The 20,628-nt window shown below is 42.5% G+C and overlaps 1 protein-coding gene and 1 non-coding gene across 2 annotated transcripts; one reads left to right on the plus strand and one right to left on the minus strand.

The window, feature by feature from the left end:
- The first annotated feature begins 1,146 nt into the window (after window positions 1–1,146).
- On the plus strand, window positions 1,147–20,412 carry LOC109478805 (serine-enriched protein-like). Its single transcript, XM_019780607.1, has 6 exons — window positions 1,147–1,645; window positions 16,853–17,060; window positions 17,990–18,219; window positions 18,675–18,832; window positions 19,038–19,163; window positions 19,359–20,412. Exons 1-6 carry the CDS (start codon window positions 1,555–1,557, stop codon window positions 19,746–19,748), a joined length of 1,203 nt encoding a protein of 400 aa, XP_019636166.1. The 5' UTR covers window positions 1,147–1,554; the 3' UTR covers window positions 19,749–20,412.
- Trnas-uga lies at window positions 17,391–17,472 on the minus strand. Its single transcript has one exon. It is a non-coding gene; the product is annotated as a tRNA-Ser (tRNA).
- Window positions 20,413–20,628: the final 216 nt, after the last annotated feature.

The following is a 20,628-nucleotide window of genomic DNA, read 5'->3' on the forward strand; positions in this document are numbered from 1 at the left end:
AGGTGTGGATGCAACTCAACGTGGGGTTAATTTTTTTAACCCTGAATCAACCAGCCTTCTTCTACTGCCTTCATGGCGATGACCTACTTTGGAGTTATCTTATCGTCTGTGAAACATTGTCGGTTATCATTATCCGACCAATTTCCGACGCGGTGACTGAGTGGTTTGAGCTAGGGGGCTACCTGAGAGCTTGGACCAAGTCGTCACCAAGAAACTATCTCTCCACGCATCGACAGCCTTGCGCTGAGGAGGTAAAACCCTCGGGGCGTTTTCTTTTCTTTTTTCTTCTTTTTCAAAACATCGTCCCGTGTGATCAACAGAGCAGAGGTGTTGCAGGGGCGAGGTCCCGGCCTGCTGTGTAAATAGGGGAATAGAAAGTGCGGCCAGCTGTCGAGGTTGTGTACACTGGCGTGTGAGTCATCTTCGAGGAAGAAAAGCCATTCCGAGAACACTTCATCTTCACTAGGCTAGAACACTGACGCAAGGCTAGCTGCCTAAACCTGGGGTAAGAAACTATCAGAGCGAAAACTACTGTTTTTGGAAGCGTGTACGTGTGAGTGACTCAGTTCCGGGTACGAGGAATATGTGGTGAACTCTGGGATACAAAGCTAAGTGTACGAGCTACCCAGGTGTTGGACAGTATTCATCTCTGTGGGTGAGGATAGACACTCCACCGAAGGTTCGGTAATTCTCGTACGGGCCCGACGAGACGACCATCTGCCGCCCGGCGTGTGGCGGAACTTAACGAGCCGGCCACCGTATTACGCACTGCAGACCATCGGGGCAGCAGGGAAAGGTTGCCCGCTACCTGGACATACACGCTACCGTGCTGGAATTTTCTGTCTCAGAGCGAGCGACGCTGAATTCAGGGACACCATCCCGCTTTTGTCACAAGCTTAGCCGTTTTGTCTGAGACAAAATCCCTCCCTCTTGGACGCATTGTGAGATCCAGGCAAGGTCGCTGACTTCGCTCCGCAGGTGGTTGGCGGCAGTTCTGTCTCACCCCTACATTTAGAATGGACCAGTCCTTACCTGCATAGAGTGATTGGCCCGTGTAGAGTGACCCCGTCTGTACTACAGCGGTGTGCGGCGTTAAAAGAAGCCCAGTTTGGATACTGAGAACACGGCTGACAAGACGACGGGAGGTAACGTAAAGCGTGGGTGAATTATCTCTTGTTTTCCACACAGCTGAGCCGCGCTGAGGTGTGCGACTGTCCGGGACACTAACCCAGGAGCGTCAGACGACAGCTAGCACGACCGAACCCTGAGCTAGACGGATCTGTCACCGCCTACTCACCACACGTAACCCCTGAGGTTTCTAACGATCCGGTCAGAGAAAACCAAACGGCAACAAAGAGCAGCACAACAGGACCGTAGCTGAGAGAAGTTCAAGTTTTGGACAATTTTCAGGCTGTTCTCTTCAAGCAGACGTAGAGACTAGAAAACTATACAAGACGACACAGTACTGAGCTGTATTGAAACTAGCTGCAGACGACAATTGGTGGACATTTTCCCTCAGGACACAGTAAAGACAGATCGATCAGACGACAGAGCATGTCTGTGAGAAGCGACACGTCCAGGACGACTTCTGACGGGAGCAGTATCACCATGGACGACGTGTCCTCCTACTGCAGCTCCACGGAGAGTAAGTACAATGTTTTCTCTGTGTTCCGCGGGGGATGTTTACTGTAAACTTTGAGGGAACGCCGTGCGTGTATACGTTTACCAATCTTTCCTTTTGATGTGTTGTAAACTTCTGAGTGATGGTTGTTTTGCAATGGTTTGAAATTATGTGTTGAACGTAAATTTTAAACATCTCTGAGGATACAAGAGGTACTGTAGTACAATTTTTAAGCGCGTTTATATGCCTACCTTTCTATCTTTCCGCACCATCAAGCAAAGATGTGTCTGGTGTTCAGTTGTGTCTTTTCGGGCGATTGAAAATAACACGGAATCATTCGCGCCTTTCAAAACAGTTCTGGGAACTCTCGTTCTGTGACTTACGCAGTACGTGCATGCTTTCTTTCTTCAAAGTGGGTCAAATTTCCTGTAGGAAATTTAATTTCTCCATCAATATTGTGTGAAGATACCTGCAGGAAGAAAGTATGATCATAACAAGGTATTTGTTACGATGAAATGGGTGATGTGATACACTGTGATGCTACATTTCCACGTATTGTATGTTTGACACCTTTGAAAGCTATGGGCTCTTCACGGAAAGAATAGGGCAATTCGGTGGCTACCATGTTCGCTTGATGCATATTTTTGTGGATGTCGAAAGATTGCGTTTGCGATACTACATGTACATGCACGCGTGAGAGAATACATGGGTCCATTTTGACTACGACGAAATGCAGAGGATGTACTTGTTGTTTTGGCGTGAATGCGTCACACGGACGTCAGTGTAATAAAATCTCAGAAAAACAAGACACGAACACTCGTATCTTGGAATTCGGTACAGCATTAAGTTTCTCACAAGTACATTTGTCTGCAGTATGCGAGCGAAGACAGTTGACCATCGGGGAACACACATGTACTTGAGAAGCATGAGAAGCATCTAAGACAACATTCTCACGAGGATCTCTAGAATTTCTAAGACAGGATGGTTTTCTTTTTCTTTTCAAGACTACAGTCTGTGACAGATACAAAGTGTTGGGGTATTGTGTGTGTGGTGTTGTAACGTTATACCAGATTACGTCACTAACAAGTACGGTAGGGGATGTTGATACCGCGCCAGGTGAGATCTGTCTTCTACCTGAGCGGGGGGCGACAACAATGGGCATTGTCAACTCGCGACAGACCCTACACATGACCTCTGACACAGTGACGTGTCAAGTTTCGTGTCGCACTTTCCTCAAAAGTTCAATGTCCTCAAGATTCAAGTGCTTCCGTCTGATTCTAGCCACAACTTACGTCACCAGAGACAAGAAATATGGTTTTATATTACACTCTTGTCTGTCAGCTATATTGTAGCTCATTCACGTTGAAAACTGTGTACATCGTTGAACAAAAGCGTAAAAAAACATGGAAAATCATGGGAAAAAGAAACTTGATCTTGTCCTAAGGAAAAGTCCACCACGCGGGGGTCCGTGGGACGACGTATTGAATAAAATGACCTTGTGCGACCGCTATTATGACCTCTGACAACGCTCGGACATTTGTGGTCTGATTTTGACCCTTTGGTCGTCTAATAGATTTCACGGCATATAGGTTGTGAACCATGTTCAATTCTATTCAGACACCAGAATAAATCTAAATTTGTTTAACCATGGAGTTAGAACAAGGACGAAACAAGATAAGTTGTTGTAGTGGGGCATAGTCATTCCATATTTACTTGTGGTCTGATTTTGACCTTTTGGTCGTCTCATAGATTTCACACCCACGGTTGTGAAACCATTTTCTATTCTATTCAGACACCAGAAGAAATTTAAGCTTGTTTAACAGGAGCGAAACAAGATTTTAAGTTGTTGTAGTGGGGCATAGTCATTCCATACAATACTACAATGTCGTAAAACGGTAAAAACGTCACATAAACCAAATATTTACGCTATGTGAACAGCGGGTCGGTGTAAAAAGCCCGCCACAATGTGCCTCGGACCGTTTCTTTGCTTTTCAAATTCACGGCCGTGGAAAGGAACATCTGGTGGGGTGGACGTTATTCTTAGTGACGTCATTTTGTAACGGTTACTCTGATGACTAAACCGGTATCGAGCTTGGGTGAGTTGGTAAGAACGGGTTCTGAGAAAGGCTAGGAAACTTTTTCACTATTTTCTTCTAATGTGTCTAATCATCAATTTTCTTTGATGTGGTTAAAGTATCATTTAAAGGAAATTTAACCCCTTTCTCTTTCTTTCACCACAAAACCATTGAAGCGAATTCTAGCTATTAGTTTGTGATGTATTGTTACAACTTCAATTTGTTACAACTCCACATTAAACTACAAAACAACGGTGAATGAATTATTATAAAAACTCATTTATTCCCCCATTTAGAAATTTAACTGGTGGTAAATAATAAAAATACAAAAATACAGGGCTTGAATAAAAGGATACGAGAAAAACTATGCTTTTTTAAATAAAAATATTATGAGAGAGTTTCATCACTTAAATAAAAACTACGAGGTTATGAGAGAGTTTTAACACTTCAAACAATGCATTAATTGTAATATTATTGTAAATGGAATAGATCGTTAAGAATGAATCCATCCCTACGTCAACATTTCTCAAGGAGAACTCATAAACACACAGGAATGGCGCCAAAGCAACCCCGATTTTCGGACACTCCATTGTTGACATTTCAGACCTTTTCTCACAGACACAAGAACATAACAGCTCTTCCTACATAGATACTTTTATCTAAAGAGAGTGACATCTGGCAAAATATCGGGGAAGAGTTGTGAGCCAGTGTACCCCCTGGAAAGTTTGCGGCACGGCAGCTGAGTAAAAATCGACCCGTCCGCATTCCTGTCTTAAGGGCTTATTGCGACAGCTGGGGGATTGGGTAATGGTTTGAGTTCTGTCGCGCATGCACAGTTTGGGTGTTAACCTTGCTATGGTGTGTCTTTCTTGGCTGCCTGCAGCTTATATATTAGCCTCTACCAGGCTCCGGGAAGCGGCTGTAATTAAAGAGTAGAAACTGGCCAAAAAACAGATGATATGCTAGGGAAGTTTTCTCTTAAACTTTTCTCTTGGCGCGGACTCACTCCCATGGCATATCACCTGTCTGTTTGGCCGATTTCTACTCTTTCCAGCCGCTTCCCGAAACCTGGTAGAAGCTGCTTGTATATGACATGCATATGCATGCGCGTCGGTCGAGTCAGGATACAACTGCATATCATTGTTGATTCTTGAAAGTTACTTGAAACACACCATTCTTGTGATTTTAGCCGTATTTGATATAGCCATTGGAAAAACATACAGCAAAACGCCATTTGGGAAGTCTAGGAAAGTTTGGGATCCAATAGAGCTTTGTTTTCATCCGACCCGAGTAGCTGTGAGTCTGAACTCTGTCAATCCTCCAGACAACAGACGTTTTCAGAGCATTGATTCACCAGGACCTTGGTCGCCTTCAAGGCTAAATAGTTCTTTGTACAGGCAAATACCCACTTATTGTAGCCTTGTACCCATGGCAGTGAGAATGGCGCGGTGGCGAACTTGTAATTCGGTACATTGTGAGGTAGACTGTCGCTTTTGTTGGTCTACAGAATACTACTGCCAGCGATTTAGCATATTGAAGACACACTGCTGTATTTGGAGGCAAAAAGAGCGTTAGTATAATGCAGGCGTATGCACGTACAAGAAGCTGGCAAAGTGTCTTCTACATGTTTTATGTAAAAAAATTCAAAACATTTTTTTAAATAGTTCATATGTTTGATGTACGCAATTATATATAAAACCTTTTTTCCAAACGATTTAATTTTATGGTTGCCTACTTCAAGGCATTGTGACTGACTCCAGTACGGTCGCCAAAAAATGAGACCTTTGCTCATTTTTTTCTCCAAAACGAGAACGCCCAGTACAAATTGCCTGGCAAATCGTACAATGGATCCTACATTTTAGAGGTCAACATTTGGGTCAAAACAGTTGATTCTGACCGCCGTGGTTGACCTTGCATTGTGTCATATCCACCGACAATTTTGTAAGGAAAATTGCCCCTATTCAGCCCCTACTCAGTCATAAGTACCCACAAGACCTTCATACAGCTTTTTAAAAAGAAGGGTCATAGTGGTCAGTGGTGGCCAAAGCGGTTGAAATTGGACCCGGCGTACTTTGAACTTCTCTGTCCCGCCTCTATTCTTTCCGTGCAGGAATTCTGCTTGCCCCTTGCCCCCTTTTTTGGACCGGGATTGACCGGGGTAAATCGGAGCGTGGCCCTGGAAAGACCCTCGCGGTGCCGTGACGAAACCCGGGTCAGCCCTACCGTGTTGGTCGTCTGTAATTAACCGCCATTTCCCGCGCAATTACCCTCCCCACACCGCCTCTCACACAAAAGGACCGACACTTCAAAAATCCAGATCGAGTGCCCAGAAAAAAGAAAATGGGGGCCGTCTCACACCTCTGTGATGTCCGTATATCATCTGTAAACAACTTGCATCTGTCTCTTTTGAAGCCGGACTGACCAAAAGTGACCATATGCCCAGTCGTATATAGTTTTATTTTACCGCAAACAGCAATAAAATGGACGATAAAATTATCTTTCTGTCCGTTTGAAGCCGAACTGACCAAAAGTGACCATATGTGCAGTAGTAGACACTTTAAGTTTACTGTAAATAGAAATAAAATGGACGATAAAAAATTGACTTTCCACTGCTAAAGTTTAGCCTAAAGTGACAGTTCGATCGACCACGGCAAGAGCGTTTCTAACGTTTGAACCGCTGTTGAAGGATTTCGAAAATCTTTTGGGCAAACATTCGCTAATCCTCAGAAACGGCTGCACACAATAAACATGTTCTCACAAAGGGTCAATAGAGTGCACCTGTACACTTTCTTGCGCCAAAGAAAAATTTTAAAGATTATCAGTCCGGTAACTTCAAAAGTACGATCTATATTGTTTATGTCAACATTTAACAGGTGAAAAAAAATGTCAAAAATAGTTTTGCATACGTTTTTTGGGCGTGCCACATTTGTGAGAAAGTACATACTTCTCTTAGTGAAAGATCAAACGATTTGTTTATTAGTTGACATACATATGATATGGCCAAGAACGACCAATATCAATTGCCATCGAACAGAAAAAATGCAGATTTTTCAAAGTGAATATTCTAGTCACTTATCTTAAGTTGGAGCAACGCTATCCCAATTTATATCGACATTCATGGAGCAAAAATGCGGAACATTGTGACGGAAAATGGTTATTGGTAGGATGGACTAATTTTTGGGGCACCATCCAGAAACTAAAATCTTGGTACTTGTTTCTGTACTATACAGTATGAACTTTTCATGCCAACGTGCTAAAGTGGGGCAGTATATGTGTCAATATCATACAGAATACCTTATAAAGAATATTTCCAATTTTGCTACCCTGAGATTGCATTGGATGTCTTAAAATTAGAATCCTACTCTGGTCAACGCAAAAAATCTCCCCGCCCATGCATGTACATAAAACATTTCGTCCGCTCCCCACGATCCTCTACCAGGCCAGGCTAGATAAAACATACTTGTACCCAGCGTGTTTTCAGTTTTCTCCCGCCACCATCTGCCGCCGACTTCTCTGCACGTGTGACGTGTGACGTTCCGACATGATTGAAGACGCAGAACGTTTTTGATGAAAATTGAAAGAGAAAACAACAACGTGGACTCACGTGGTCTCACACAGTGCGCACAGCTGCACACGTACAGTCAAAGGAACTGTTTTTCTTTTCCTTTCAGAATCATATTCAAAGAAAGATATAGAACAACTACCAGCACGCACCAAGCACTATAACACATGAAAGTCCAGTATCATACATGTAACTCGTCAAACTGTTGAATGAATGACTCTGTATTGTAGATTATACATAGATCCTTTGCTGCCTATAGATGTATTTATTGTCATTGTATATATTCTATATGTTATTTTAGAATCCTAATGTTTTAAATGTTGCGGCATTGATTTTTATTAACATTTGACGGTATGTGATATGTTTATGCAATTTGTAGAAATGGTTATTCTAGCAAAACTGTCAACAGCACAGAATTAGATTTTCCTGTCGGGCATCATAATTCACGAAATACGTACACCCTTTCTTGGATGACTAGAGACTAATTACAGAAATATCTTGCTCCGTATCTTCGAGTCAATCTTCCCATGCCCCCGTCTTTCCAAATGATAAGATAGTTCCCTTAAGAAATGCAGTCATGCAAAACTTCGATTCAACATATCGCGTGCGCGACCAACGTCTAACATAAAGGCTTAGTAAGCGAAAATCTTCGGTATTATCTTCGTAGCAACTAGGTGAAGGGACATTTCACCACACGTGCATGTGTGTAGGAAAGTAAATACATGCGAAGTAGATGTTTCATGTGGTCTTTTGTTCAATTCTGTTCAATTGCCAAAGACAGTTAGTCAAGCAACACTGGATATAATTTTGAAAAAAATCATTCTGAACTCATATCCAGTTGCTTGAGTATACTGTTTTTTGGTGTATCTTATTACCTGGATGTCTAACCTTCCCCGACGTACTGTTCAACTGCATTACTAGTTTTCACTCAAACCTTCACAAATTAAATGTATACGATAAAACATTCAATGCAGCGTCAGAAATAATTTAGTATTTTTACAAAGACTCCTCGCTTTTCTGTCATAACAAAATGGCAACAAAGCCTTCCTGAGCCGACCAAGTTTAGACCCTGTTTAAACCAGGTGCTACATTCAGGGAAATGTTGTTTTAGAGACTCTAGAAGTGTCGACCACGTGAAGCGAGTGTTTTGAAACGCACGCCAGGTGGGTTAAAAATAGCAGAACCATAAAGACCTGTGTTTTCAGTACACACACTTTACTTCAATGCTTTGCGGGCAGCAGTCAAATCTAAAATGGCACAAAAGTCAAACATAAAGTGATACATAATTGTGCTACGGAACAATGTGTCAATGGTTGGCGAAGGGGTGTTTTCACCTCAATCTATTTTTAAAGTGTAAAAAACAGCGCGAGAAAACACGAAAAAAATGACTAGATCATAGGCTTTGTGTATATAATGTGTGTACTGTGCTTTCAGTTGGTCCGACGATTTGTTTCAAAGTAAAAAGCAATCAGTATAAGGTAAGTCAGAAAAGTCTAAAAAAAATATTTGTTTATTTATTCGATTTCCATCATCGCATGACTTTGCAAAAAAGTAAGGAAGCACATTTCAAAGTAAATCTTTTTTTAAAATTATCATGGAAGTCCATCTGCGTTGATAGTTATCATAAAACTATCTCAAACTTTATTCCAACACAAAGAGTATAGACAGGGGTCATATTTTCAACGACCAGTCGTCTTTTCAAACCTACGTTACGTTGTTATAAACTGAATAGTTCTTCCCCCAAACAAAATTATGATTTTATATGTAGTTTCTATTTACGATGTATTTTCATATATTTTGGTATATTGTTGAGGTACTATTACTACGCTGTCTGCTGAATATCATCTCAATCCCGTATATCCTCCAGACTGCAGCGGTCTAATTATTTTCCTCTCATTCCTGTTTGAAGTGTTCTCCATAATGTCCGTGTCCACCCGACTCAAAGCTGCAGGTTTCTCTGCCAGATGGTAGCACCAGTGTCTGCTGCACGCTCTAATCTACACCCACAAAAGAGCTGTTCGATTGCCGCCTCCGCAACCCATACATCAACTTCAACACTTCGGACGCCCCAAAACTCATCTATCTTCCATTTCTACGCCGTTTGAGTTCTATGGACATATTTGGGGACCGGTCCTAGCCTCTAGCGGGCGTCGGGAGGCGGCTGGAAAGACTAGAAATTGGAAATAGAGGGAGATAACATGCCGGGGAGTTGGTCCGCTGGAGAGTACAGTTTGCCGCTGCTCTCTAGTACTCTCTAGTACTCTCCAGTGGACCAACTCTCCCGGCATGTTATTTCTCTCTATTTGGCCAATTTCTACTCTTTCCAGCCGCTTCCCGAAGCCTGGTAGAGGCTAGACCCTCCCCTGATTTTTAATGGCTCAAGCGCGCGCCGCCTTTCTTTGTAAAGAGAAAAAACTGTGCCCTTTCTTTCTTCAGCTATTATTCCTCGTGCCGTTTCTTTCGAACTGCTATATATCTCAATTGTATCCACATGTTGTATGAAACAACGTGCCGGCAGCGTTTTAGTGATTTCATGGTCTAAGGGCCGGGTTTTTTGTTGGAGTTTTTAGTTTGAGAATGGACACAGGTGCAGGATACATATCCTTTGTATTTTATGTGTGGTGAATTGTACGTTCGTTCAAAAGCCACGTAGTTTCTGAAGTAGAAAAAGCTGTCGTCCATGTTTTATTCCATGCGTAGCTCCTATGAATTTTCAAGATGCTCACGATTCTCAGGCTCTCATGTTTCCTTTCACCAGTTGTCTTTATTGACTATTTCCCCCTTGAAAACGCCGCGAGTATATCACAAGTGGCAGCACTCCACTCGTGAGAGACCAACGCTCGAAAATCCTGGCGTATTTCCCGTGTTATTCGTTCCTTCGGTTCCGATCCGGTAGCCAGGGCACAGTGAGACATAGACACCACGTCCTATGGTCAGTTGGAAACAGAATTAGCAATATCCTGTCCATTTTTCCCCCATTATGGACGCAATCACCTTAATCGACCTCTCGGCCTTAAGAGGGGTAGAGCAGGGGCCGTGTCCTTTCAGGCCGGTTCGGGATCCTATTTCGCGTTTTTAACGCGTCAAAAGGGCGTCAATTGTCAGCTCAACAGGCAATTAGAGGCGTAAACGTGCTTAAAGAGAGCCTGTGAGTGGTGTGAAAGTTCCGAGTTTAGGAGCCCTTTTCTGTTGGATATTCGATCCCGAAGGCTTCAGTACTAGTCTGAATGGGGGCCTACCTTGGCATTCTTTTCCTGTGGAATATTTTTGCCGGTCTTCAGATTACCGCGCAGTAAACGGAACTGTCGTGCAACATGTGTGGCCGGATGAGAAAATCTGGTAACATTTTACACTACAGATACGGCATACGGTAGGGAGCAGAATTCACCATCAAATAGTTAACGTTAATACAAGAAAGCTAAAAGAATATAATATAATAGAATGTTTTTGTCATCATAAAATCGCGTTCGGTTCTAATACAATGATTTTGAAGAACAAAAGATTTTTACCATACGTATTATGTATACCCACGATACATGATAATAATGCATCATTTCGCCTCACTGTCTTGTATTTACAAATCTAGGTTGGGTCTTTCTAGATTGAGAAAAAAATTCCTTATGTATTTTTTTTAGTAGACCAATTTTAATGTGACGTACTGTGAACAATAGACGACTCAAATATCAAGAAATCAGAGACAGAGACGATACCATCTGGATTTTCCTCAACACCAGTGTGGAGACTGTTCGTAAAGATACTATAGAACCACCTGCCGCTCATTTTAAAAATCTTACCGCCATCTCAGCGTACAGGAAATCATGAATAAATAAATAAAAGCTGCTTTTCTAAATTCTCTGACAGGAAATCTTTATATATAAATATATATCAGCCTACCGGCCACTACACGAACTCCATTCTATACGCACACATTAAAATATGCGTAAATATTTCGTTTCTTCACTAGCTCGCGTATATCTTTACGCTTGGTAAGATATGGTAAGATTCAAAGGTAGGGATTTCGTGCAGTGTGGTCTCTCACACATAGCCTGGGTGCCATCCTCCATAGTTTACGGCCGTGATAGCCAGCGACATTAGGGAGCCCGCAGTAACTACGTAGGATGGCACCCTGGGTATCACACTATCACGGCAGCGAGTGGAACAAAAACTACAGTTGTATATGGCGCCATGTCGTCTAGTCGCTAGTTGTTGGCATGATAAACCAGTGGGTACAAACTAGGTAAACCACATCATGTCCATCTGTCTGCCGCAGTAGGATTAACTCATGGACCGCACGGATTTAAATTTCCCTTTCATGATATCACCACAAACTACATTTGTGGATAAGTCCAGAATTCATCCCGACTTTTATTATACCCATTTTATTACTCCTAAATAAAATTTCCAGGACGTAGTATGCTCGGTGTCACGATATAATCTCCAAGCAGATATTTGCGTGACTGCAATACGGCATCAAATCGGCAAGACAGTATCAAATTGGCCAGGCAGTAGGATGGCCAATGGTTAACACAGGCGGCCAGTATAGACTCCTTGCTCCAGAAATTCTGCTTGGTAGCCTCTACCACTAGTATCAGGCTTCGGGGGGCGGCTGGAAGGAGTAGAAATTGGCCAAATAGAGAGAGATAACATGCCGGGGCGGTTAACTCTACTGTCTAGCGGACCAACTCCCCCGGCATGTTATCTCTCTCTATTTGGCCAATTTCTACTCTTTCCAGCCGCCTCCCGAAGCCTGGTAGAAGCTATCTGCTTGGCACCATAAGCACTAGGTGTTTGTTTCTAGGAATCGAACCCCCGTCGCGGATGACACTATGCATGGAAAGAGGAGACGAGTTTTCTAAATGGCTGCGGTTAAATTGAGTTGTCATGGGCCGTATGTGACAGGGGAGAGACAGTGTTCGATGTCAGCGTGCACAATAAAAAAAAACTGCAACCATGGTTCAAGAAATAAATATCCAATGTTCTACTACAAAAGACAAGAGTAGATCTTACTATAGTACTGTGTGTAAAAAAAAAACATTGCTAGAAAACTTCACGACATTCCCTTTAACGTCTGCTTGGAGCTTAAAATACCCTTTCAATAGAAAATCCCAACTAAGAAAGTCGCGAAGAATAGGCTATTACCAACAAAGGGACAAACTCAGGACCACACGCGTGGCGTCTAAAAATACACCCATACTTTGTCTGAACTGAGTCCTGATATCTTTCGGTAAACTTTGGCTATACATACTCTTGCCCCCAACTTAACTTCACTGTTTACTTCGTAGATTTAAATACTGTTAAGAACCGAGCAATGCCTCTTTTGGTTCGGTAAGTCTCGGCAAACTCCGTAATCCGAGTTGAGCCGAGGGAAGAAATTCTCGAATGTCCCCGAGTACTGTCTATGTTACCGCCAACCTGCTTACGGATTATTGTTTGAGCGTCTCGCTCCCACATAGAAGGATCTTTCGTGTTTATTTTGTTCCTCCGTTGCACATGATATGTCAACCTCAAGCAGATATTATGGTGGCTACAGTAGACAGTATCAATTTTGCAAGACAATATTATTGGCTGGGCAACATACAATATGGCTGGCGAAAAAAAAAACACGCCGAAAATAAACCAAAGCCTATACCTCCGCTTTGAGAGTATATTGTAAAACATTATAAAACGTCGCATACGTATTACAAGAGTGACATCTGGTAGGATGTGGCCAATGTTGTACATTGTTGTTTGCTGGACGTTGGCAATATGTAATTGGCCATCAGTACATGCACCTGCTATCTACAACATGTTAGTTTTCGTTTTGTAGTTGGTATTTAAAAAAAAAAACTGGCTTCAAAATTTTGAGTACATGAGAGACAATCACGGTGTCACCATATAGCGGCCATTCGCCTCTAGTAGCACCACACTTTACTTTAAGCAGATTACAGTGTCGTCACGTACTACGGCTTATACACCGATCTCCTGGCAAAGTCTCTATTGTGTCGGAGTAAAGCGCTTGTTGACATGTCTACTTGCAGAATTGTAGCGTGGAGGAAACAGCATTTTTGCGGCGCATTTTTCCCTTTTGAGTCCGTACTCTTGTTAAGTCAGCCGCTCTACGCTCGGTTCTTGAGGACCTTCGGTCTCCAAGGAGACGGATTACTTTAAATTCTTGTGCAGTGGCTATGCAGGGAGGAGTGCTGGTCCTTGTAGATCGAGTCAGGGACAAGAGAAGCTCTCTGCAGTACACCGGTACGCAGCAAGGTGGCGTTTCATTTCAAAAGTACCCCCGAATGTTAGCAACGAGCTCCTTGATGTGAGAAACAATTCACCAACGCTAACATTTTGTGTCATACGTCATTTTGGTGGTACGAAGATAGGGAATTTCCTCAAATCCTTTGTTGGATCCCTTATTTCTTCCTCCCTTCCCTCCTTTCTTTGCTGTTCTCACTGAAGAGTTGGTTCAAATTGTTCTCAGTTCAGTAGAACGCCCCTAGCAGTTGATACCATTGCAGTATTTCGTGTAGCAACAAAGTCGCCTAAAGTCGTTAAGGAAATCTTAAGTTCAATCGGTTGCAATTTCTCCAGGTTTCCCGAATAAAAATGCTTCTGATCTCCTAAACCAGACCACCAGCTGCAGATTGATCTGACTCGCCCAGGAAATATTAAAGTTCTTCAAATGCTTCTTTTAAGAAAGTAGCCTCTACCAGGCTTCGTGAGACGGTTGGAAAGAGTAGAAATCGCTCAAATAGAGAGATAACATACCGAGGGAGTTGGTCCGCGAGAGAGTACAGTTTGCCGCACCCGAGTACTCTCTAGCGGAACAACTCCCTCAGCATGTTATCTCTCTGTTTTACCGATTTCTACTCTTTCCAGCCGCCTCCCGAAGCCTGGTAGAGGCTATTAAGAAAGGGGCCTTTTTTTAGTATAGTTGTTCGATTCAAAATGACCATCTGGCGGAATATAGGCCGCAAATTACACATTTCTGTGTGTGGAGACAATTCTCTGAGTTGAATCCTAACGGCATGATTATGGCTTTACTACGATGAAAAATTACGCATGAAATGTCCTCTCCATACACGCCCCCCTCCCCACGTGCACCAACCACATGTAATGTGCACATAATGCTCTTTTACGTGTCAAAAAATAACTGATAGGCGGTACTCCGCGAGTCAAAAAGGCTTAATAATCCGCTTGAATGATTTACTTTCCATGAAATCCCCATCACACGCCTACATGAGTATTTGGAAGTCCTGCAGGTGCAGTAGAAAAAGTGTTCCCGCCTTGTGGAAAATCGCAAATTGTAGAGTTCCATGTGGACATTGTTTAGCGAGGTCGTGTAAGGGGGCCCTAAGAACTCTTGAACATATGTTGTTTAGGGGATTTGTCGCTACCGGATTCAAAGGTCGAGGCAGCTAGCACAAAAATGTCACAAAAATATTGAAAAAATATTGAAGCAGTTGCAATTTTTATGGCAGTTTTTCTGTTTTTTACGTTCAAAAAAAGTCAAGGTTCATATTGTGTGTGCATATGTCACAGCAGCAGAATTTGAACTACTCAACCGTTGAGTTCGTTAAGTTTCAAACGCATGGCTAGGATACGAAGTGAGTGTGTACTAGGCAACTAAATAGACATAGCTACAATTTGAGTCATAGCAGCAGAATTTGAACTACTCAACCGTTGGGTTCGTTAAGTTTCAAACGCATGATACGAAGTGAGTGTGTACTAGGCAATTAAATAGACACGGGTACAATTTGAGCCATAGCAGCAGAATTTGAACTACTCTACCACTGGGTCCTATGTTTCTAACACATCGCACGATACTGAGTGAGTGTGTACTAGGCAACTATAGACATAGGCACAATAAGTGGCTTTCAACAAGGTACAGATATCACCGTACCTTGTGAATATCAACACCTGCCGCCTTATGATAAAGTGAACTTTGATTTCCACTGAGTAGGCGGACATGTTGACATCCACGTAGAATATTCGGTAGTGTGCCACACTACAAAAATGTACGCTGTACTATGAGATGCTATATTCGCTATCAACCGATATCACAACGCACGAACCATAAAAGAAATCTTATAACAGTCGGAAGTTTGACGTATCACAGCGACAGCTAGGCTTCATTGATTTAAGCTGCCTTATGAATTTTTCATCGCCTGGGCTGATACAATGAGAGGCGGCAAACAGCGAGAGAGAACAGATTTACAACCAGTACTTTAGTAGTACAGCGGGAGAAAAAGCTAGTGGCATGGTGTTCCAGGGTATGGAAGGGATGTCGTGGATTAAGTACGCCGTTTCGGACGATTCTTCCTCGAGTGACAACAAGATGAGACCTACTGGCGATGTGGAAACGTTATCAGGATGTGTTACTGCTAGTCATGTTTCTCCCGCTCTCCGCAGTGCTGCTGTAAAAGGCCTTACCGGCGGGAACAAAGCAGTTAATCGCGCGGAAGGTAAGGTATTAACTGGGTCAGGGAAACACCAAAGCTGGCTGCTAAAAACGTTGCATGTTTTTCATTCTATATGTCTCACTCGTTGATGTATTTGCGATTGTGGTATATAAAGAGCTACGTACGTACTTGGACAGTTTACGACCAAACGACCTGGCGTGTGAATATAGTTTTCTATATGCATAATGTAGGAGGAAATTACAAGGTCTAAGAAATGACCAACGGTTATGAAAGCTACTCTCCAAACAGAGGTTCAGGCTTCGGCTTATTTTTGCGTGTTTTCAAGCGTTTTTATCGGGCTCTATTTTTTTGTACTGGTATATTTTTGGCGCCGGCCTAACTCGGGTGGAAAATGGTAACAGTCTGGCAAATGGATACTGCCTGGCCAATTTGACACTGTCTTTGCAGCCACCGAAAGATCTGCTTGGAGATAATACTAAAGAGACGCTCGTTTGGTGCTCAAGTCTGGACACGTATTGTGTCCTTTTATTTCTAGGTCTGATGTAGTAGTTATGGCGTATTGATGCATTTTATTTCTCTGCTGCGAGCTTTTCCTAGTGGAGACGCCAACGTTTAGTTCCAGTAGGGTAAACGTGAACATTCTTCCTGTGTCGGCAGACATTTTCTGTCACGTGTACAGCTAGCGCAGTGTAGTAAGAAAATAAAGTCATAAAAAAAGTAGTTATCAAAATATTCCCAACTTAAAAGATAAGTTGAACAAACACTAAACCTTAGCCCTGGACCTTAGACCTCATATAATACGAACGATAAACGTAGAATGCAACCATTCATGCTGTATAATCGGACACATGTGTCATCTTGTGTCTACAGTTTCTTGCAGGCTAGACTAATTGGTAAATAGGGTGAACAATGTCGTATTGGCCGGCCGGTCAGAGTAAGAAGTAATGTAAATTTGGCAAAGCTAGTCTCAAATATCCTTATCCTATGGGTTAATTTGCTAACTGAGACTATTAGTGTGCACGTTTTGTAATTACTCGTACATGTATTTGTATTTTCCTTCCATAGGTCCAGGGAAGACTTCAAGTGTTACGTTACTTTCCAGAAAGAGGGCGGCCCTAGGCTAGCTTCCTATATGATGTTTTGTATGCGTACAGCAATACTTAATAGTGTTTCCTTCTTGTTCACCGTAACTCAGGTACATGTGAGAGCGGTACTCAGGATTCGCTGACTCCGGGTTTTGCAGACGATCCGGAAGGTTTCTCCAGGTTTGAGAACAAGTCTGGTCTGGCCGAGGACATGAAGCTGCTGGCCACGATGCCGGAGCTGTATGACGTCACGTTCCTGGCGGGAGAAGAGAGGGAACCCGTGTACGGCATCAGGGCGATCCTGGCGGCTAGGAGCAGGTGCGACTGCAGTTCTAAATCATTTCGCTAGAGATCGCTAGAGTCCCTCGCCTGCAGTTCAGTCGCCCTAGTGTGCGAGTTCCCACATAACACTGTAAAATATCTCACCATACAACTCTGTTTGCGGAATTCTTTTTAGCAAAAACGTACATTTTTACTAATCATCTACTTGGGTAGAATTTAAAATTCAATTTACTTTAGATAAGTTAAAGATGTAGTTATTTCGGTCTTTTTGAGTGGTTCAAAGAGGTATTGCACTCTCAAATACAGTGTACTAGTATGTCATCATGAATGTGCAACGATAATGCCAGATAAAAGTAAAAACTTTAACGTTGCCGGCAGGATTCGAACCTGCGCGGGCAGAACCCAATGGATTTCAAGTCCATCGCCTTAACCACTCGGCCACGACAACCTGTTGGGATCTTAATGCTCATCTGTACAATCGTCGATATCATTTCAACTACAAAGAAATTGATCGCATCTGATCGTTTTTTCAAACTATTGACAATTAACCTCAAGATTCCATATGATTCAAATGCTTTCATGTGCTTTTATATATGTTCAACTGGCAAGTGTTTGAAACCTTGCAAATTTATCAAACCAAAGTTGTTGTTACGTCGGTGAAGGTTAGACATCCAGGTAATAAGATACGTAAAAATTGACTCATTTGCGTCAACCTTCTCTTGATTTTCTCTAACATTTGTTTCCTACTGGACAATAAAAAATTGTATTCATTTCGTTTGTATCAATCAATAGTTCATGTTTATAAACCTGCTGAGTTTGAGAGCTCTCCAATGTCACTGGCGAAAGGTAGAGGATACTACGTACACCTGAAACGTCTAACCAATTCCAAAATCATATCCAGTTGCTTGAGTTTTTGGTGGTGTTGTTTTGCCAATAGTAAAAATTGTTCCTTTTTTCCTTTGCAGGGTGTTCCACAAGTTGCTCTTCTTAACATCTCCAAAGATCCGCAACAAGAAGACGTCCAGACACTCGGGTTCCTTCGCCAGAATATTTTCCAAGCTCGGCAGCAACGACAACTTGAACATGAACTCGCCTGACGTCATCGAGGTGCCTGACTTTGACCCGGATGTGTTCCGTGACCTGATGGAGTACATCCACACCGGATGTGTCAAGCTGCAGCCGAGGACGCTCATTGGTGAGAAACTGACCAATAAACAAGCGCGTAGATCATATGCATTGCAATCTTGACCAATCAACGAGCTTAAAAATGTTAATGAGATTAACAACGGAGCAGACCGTGTCAAAGTAGTGACGACCACTATCGACAAGCACGTAAACCAATTCAAGGGAAAAGCCTAGAATAAATAAAAAATCATCACCCAAACAACATTTTCGATAACTTTAAGTAAATATTTAAGTAAAACCTAAATATACATGAGATTATGAATATTATCCATCATCAAGTGCCACCATTATCAAAGAACATCATTGGACAATTTTTGCCCGGTATGAAAATCAAAACTTTTGAAAAAAACTTTTGGCTGGCGTTTTGCTTGTACTCACATCAACCTTGTTGAGATCATGTATTTAAAAGTCAATGTGTACAAGCCGCAGTATCATTGCAATAGCATTGCTTGTATTTTCACCTAGGCTTGATGAACGCGGCTGAGTTTTACGGTCTGGAGGAACTGAGGCGAGCCTGTATCGGGTTTCTACACTGCTGTATCAGTCTGGATACCGTCTGTCCGCTACTGAGCTCGATGGAGAAATATGTCCACTTCAAGTCAACGAGATCACTCATGCAAAAGGTGGGTCGAAAACTGTGTAAACCTTTGTGAAACTGTGAAGAGTCACTCGAAACACCTTGTAGTCTTCCAATTTTCACACTCAAAAGGTTATCAATGTGGAAGTATTTTACAGCCAAATCTGCTTAGATTCTGGGCGTAAAAACAACGATTTTGTTGTTCATGCATTTTTTAAATGCGCTCATGGCTTATTTTTTTTATTCAACAGGTGCTGGAGTTTGTAGACGACCACGCCACAGACGTGTTGACGCAAGCGCCTTTCGCCATTCTCCCTGATCACGTGGTCAGACTCATCCTCTCGCGAGATGTTCTGCAGGCAGACGAGGTCACAAAAGTAAGCAACTGAGTTGACGTCGTGTGATATCTACTGTAGGCATTCTGCGGCAAAAAAAAAAAAAACTACATAAGTCCGTTTCTACAAAAACTTGTGGCGGCCAATGTTGCGTGCTATTAACGTTATATGTTAAGCATCAAATATTTGAGTGGCCTTCTTTATTGAAATCGCTTATTTTGTTTTTCTTTCCTGCAGTTCCACGCAGCTCTTCGCTGGGCACGTCGCTACAGCGACAAGCACCCAGACATATCCGTGAAGGCCGCCATTTCTCCACTCTTGGACTACATAGACTTCAACTCCATGTCCGCCATGACACTAATGAAGGACATCCGGGCCACGGGAACAGTCCCGGATGAAAAACTCGTGACTGCGCTTGCGTACCAGGCGGACCCGGCCAGCGTGGAGTCCATGCGCATGCGCAACGCCACGAGATCGCCACGGCGCAAGCGCAATAACGTGACGTCACAGATGGCGGCGCTAAGCATGTCGGACAGGTTAGATGATGACGTCAATAGTGACGTCGGTGAATCGGACAGTGGAAACAGCAGCAATGACCATGATGATGGGAGCTTGCACTACTTCTAGGACGTATGATGGAGACACCTGTGGTAGAATCAGTTGGAAAAAGAAGGGAATGATTTTACCATGACATGGGAATGAAGAATGACCCAGGACGAATGGGAGACTTTAAAAAAAATGTGGAAACCAGAAATGAATACAGCTTCAAAAGGACCAGTCATCAACAGTGTGCAAGTTCAGCTTGCCCCCTACCGCTGTTGTCATGAACTGCAGCACAGGAATGGAAAGTGTTTCTTTTATAATGGGTACTTTCCATGTAAGCCTATGTGTGGACCTAGGCCCATCCTCATTCTAAAATCGATTAAGAAACATCTGATTGTTATTGACTCAAATATACCTTCATCAATGTTTAATGGTTTGTCAGCACTTTAGAAGTGTTAACGTTATGTATGCTGAGACTTGACCGATATTTTCTGTAAACAAGTTTGTTTCACAGTGTATCCTATTCTAGGAGCAGACAAGCTTCTTTCATGTCAATTGTACATAGTGTACATTGCTTCGTACTAACAGTATTGTAATATTGAATTAATCACAGAAGCCTCCTTCAAACTTGTTGATGCACTGAGTGTCAGTGTGATGTCATATTTAACCATTTTGTCAATATAATATTGGAATCCGTCCTATCATGGGCAACATGTTGTGAACTTTGTCAAACATGATGTACATTTTGTAGATTTGTGTGTGGCCTGGCTCATTTGTGTATTTCTTTTTTCCATCATAGTATAGTAGAGGAATCTTCTAGGTGAAGATGGATTCCATTAAAGATAGAATCAAGATATAAGGCTCCACCCCTGAGGCATTGCCAAAAACAGAACATATACAATGACAATTACCTTAATTTATGTAATTCATGAAAAGGTATCAGCAGCCCTGTGCAACCCAAAAA

The sequence above is a fragment of the Branchiostoma belcheri genome, unplaced genomic scaffold (genome assembly GCF_001625305.1).
Source record: "Branchiostoma belcheri isolate BF01 breed outbred unplaced genomic scaffold, Haploidv18h27 scaffold45, whole genome shotgun sequence".
Taxonomy (NCBI): Eukaryota; Metazoa; Chordata; class Leptocardii; order Amphioxiformes; family Branchiostomatidae; genus Branchiostoma; species Branchiostoma belcheri.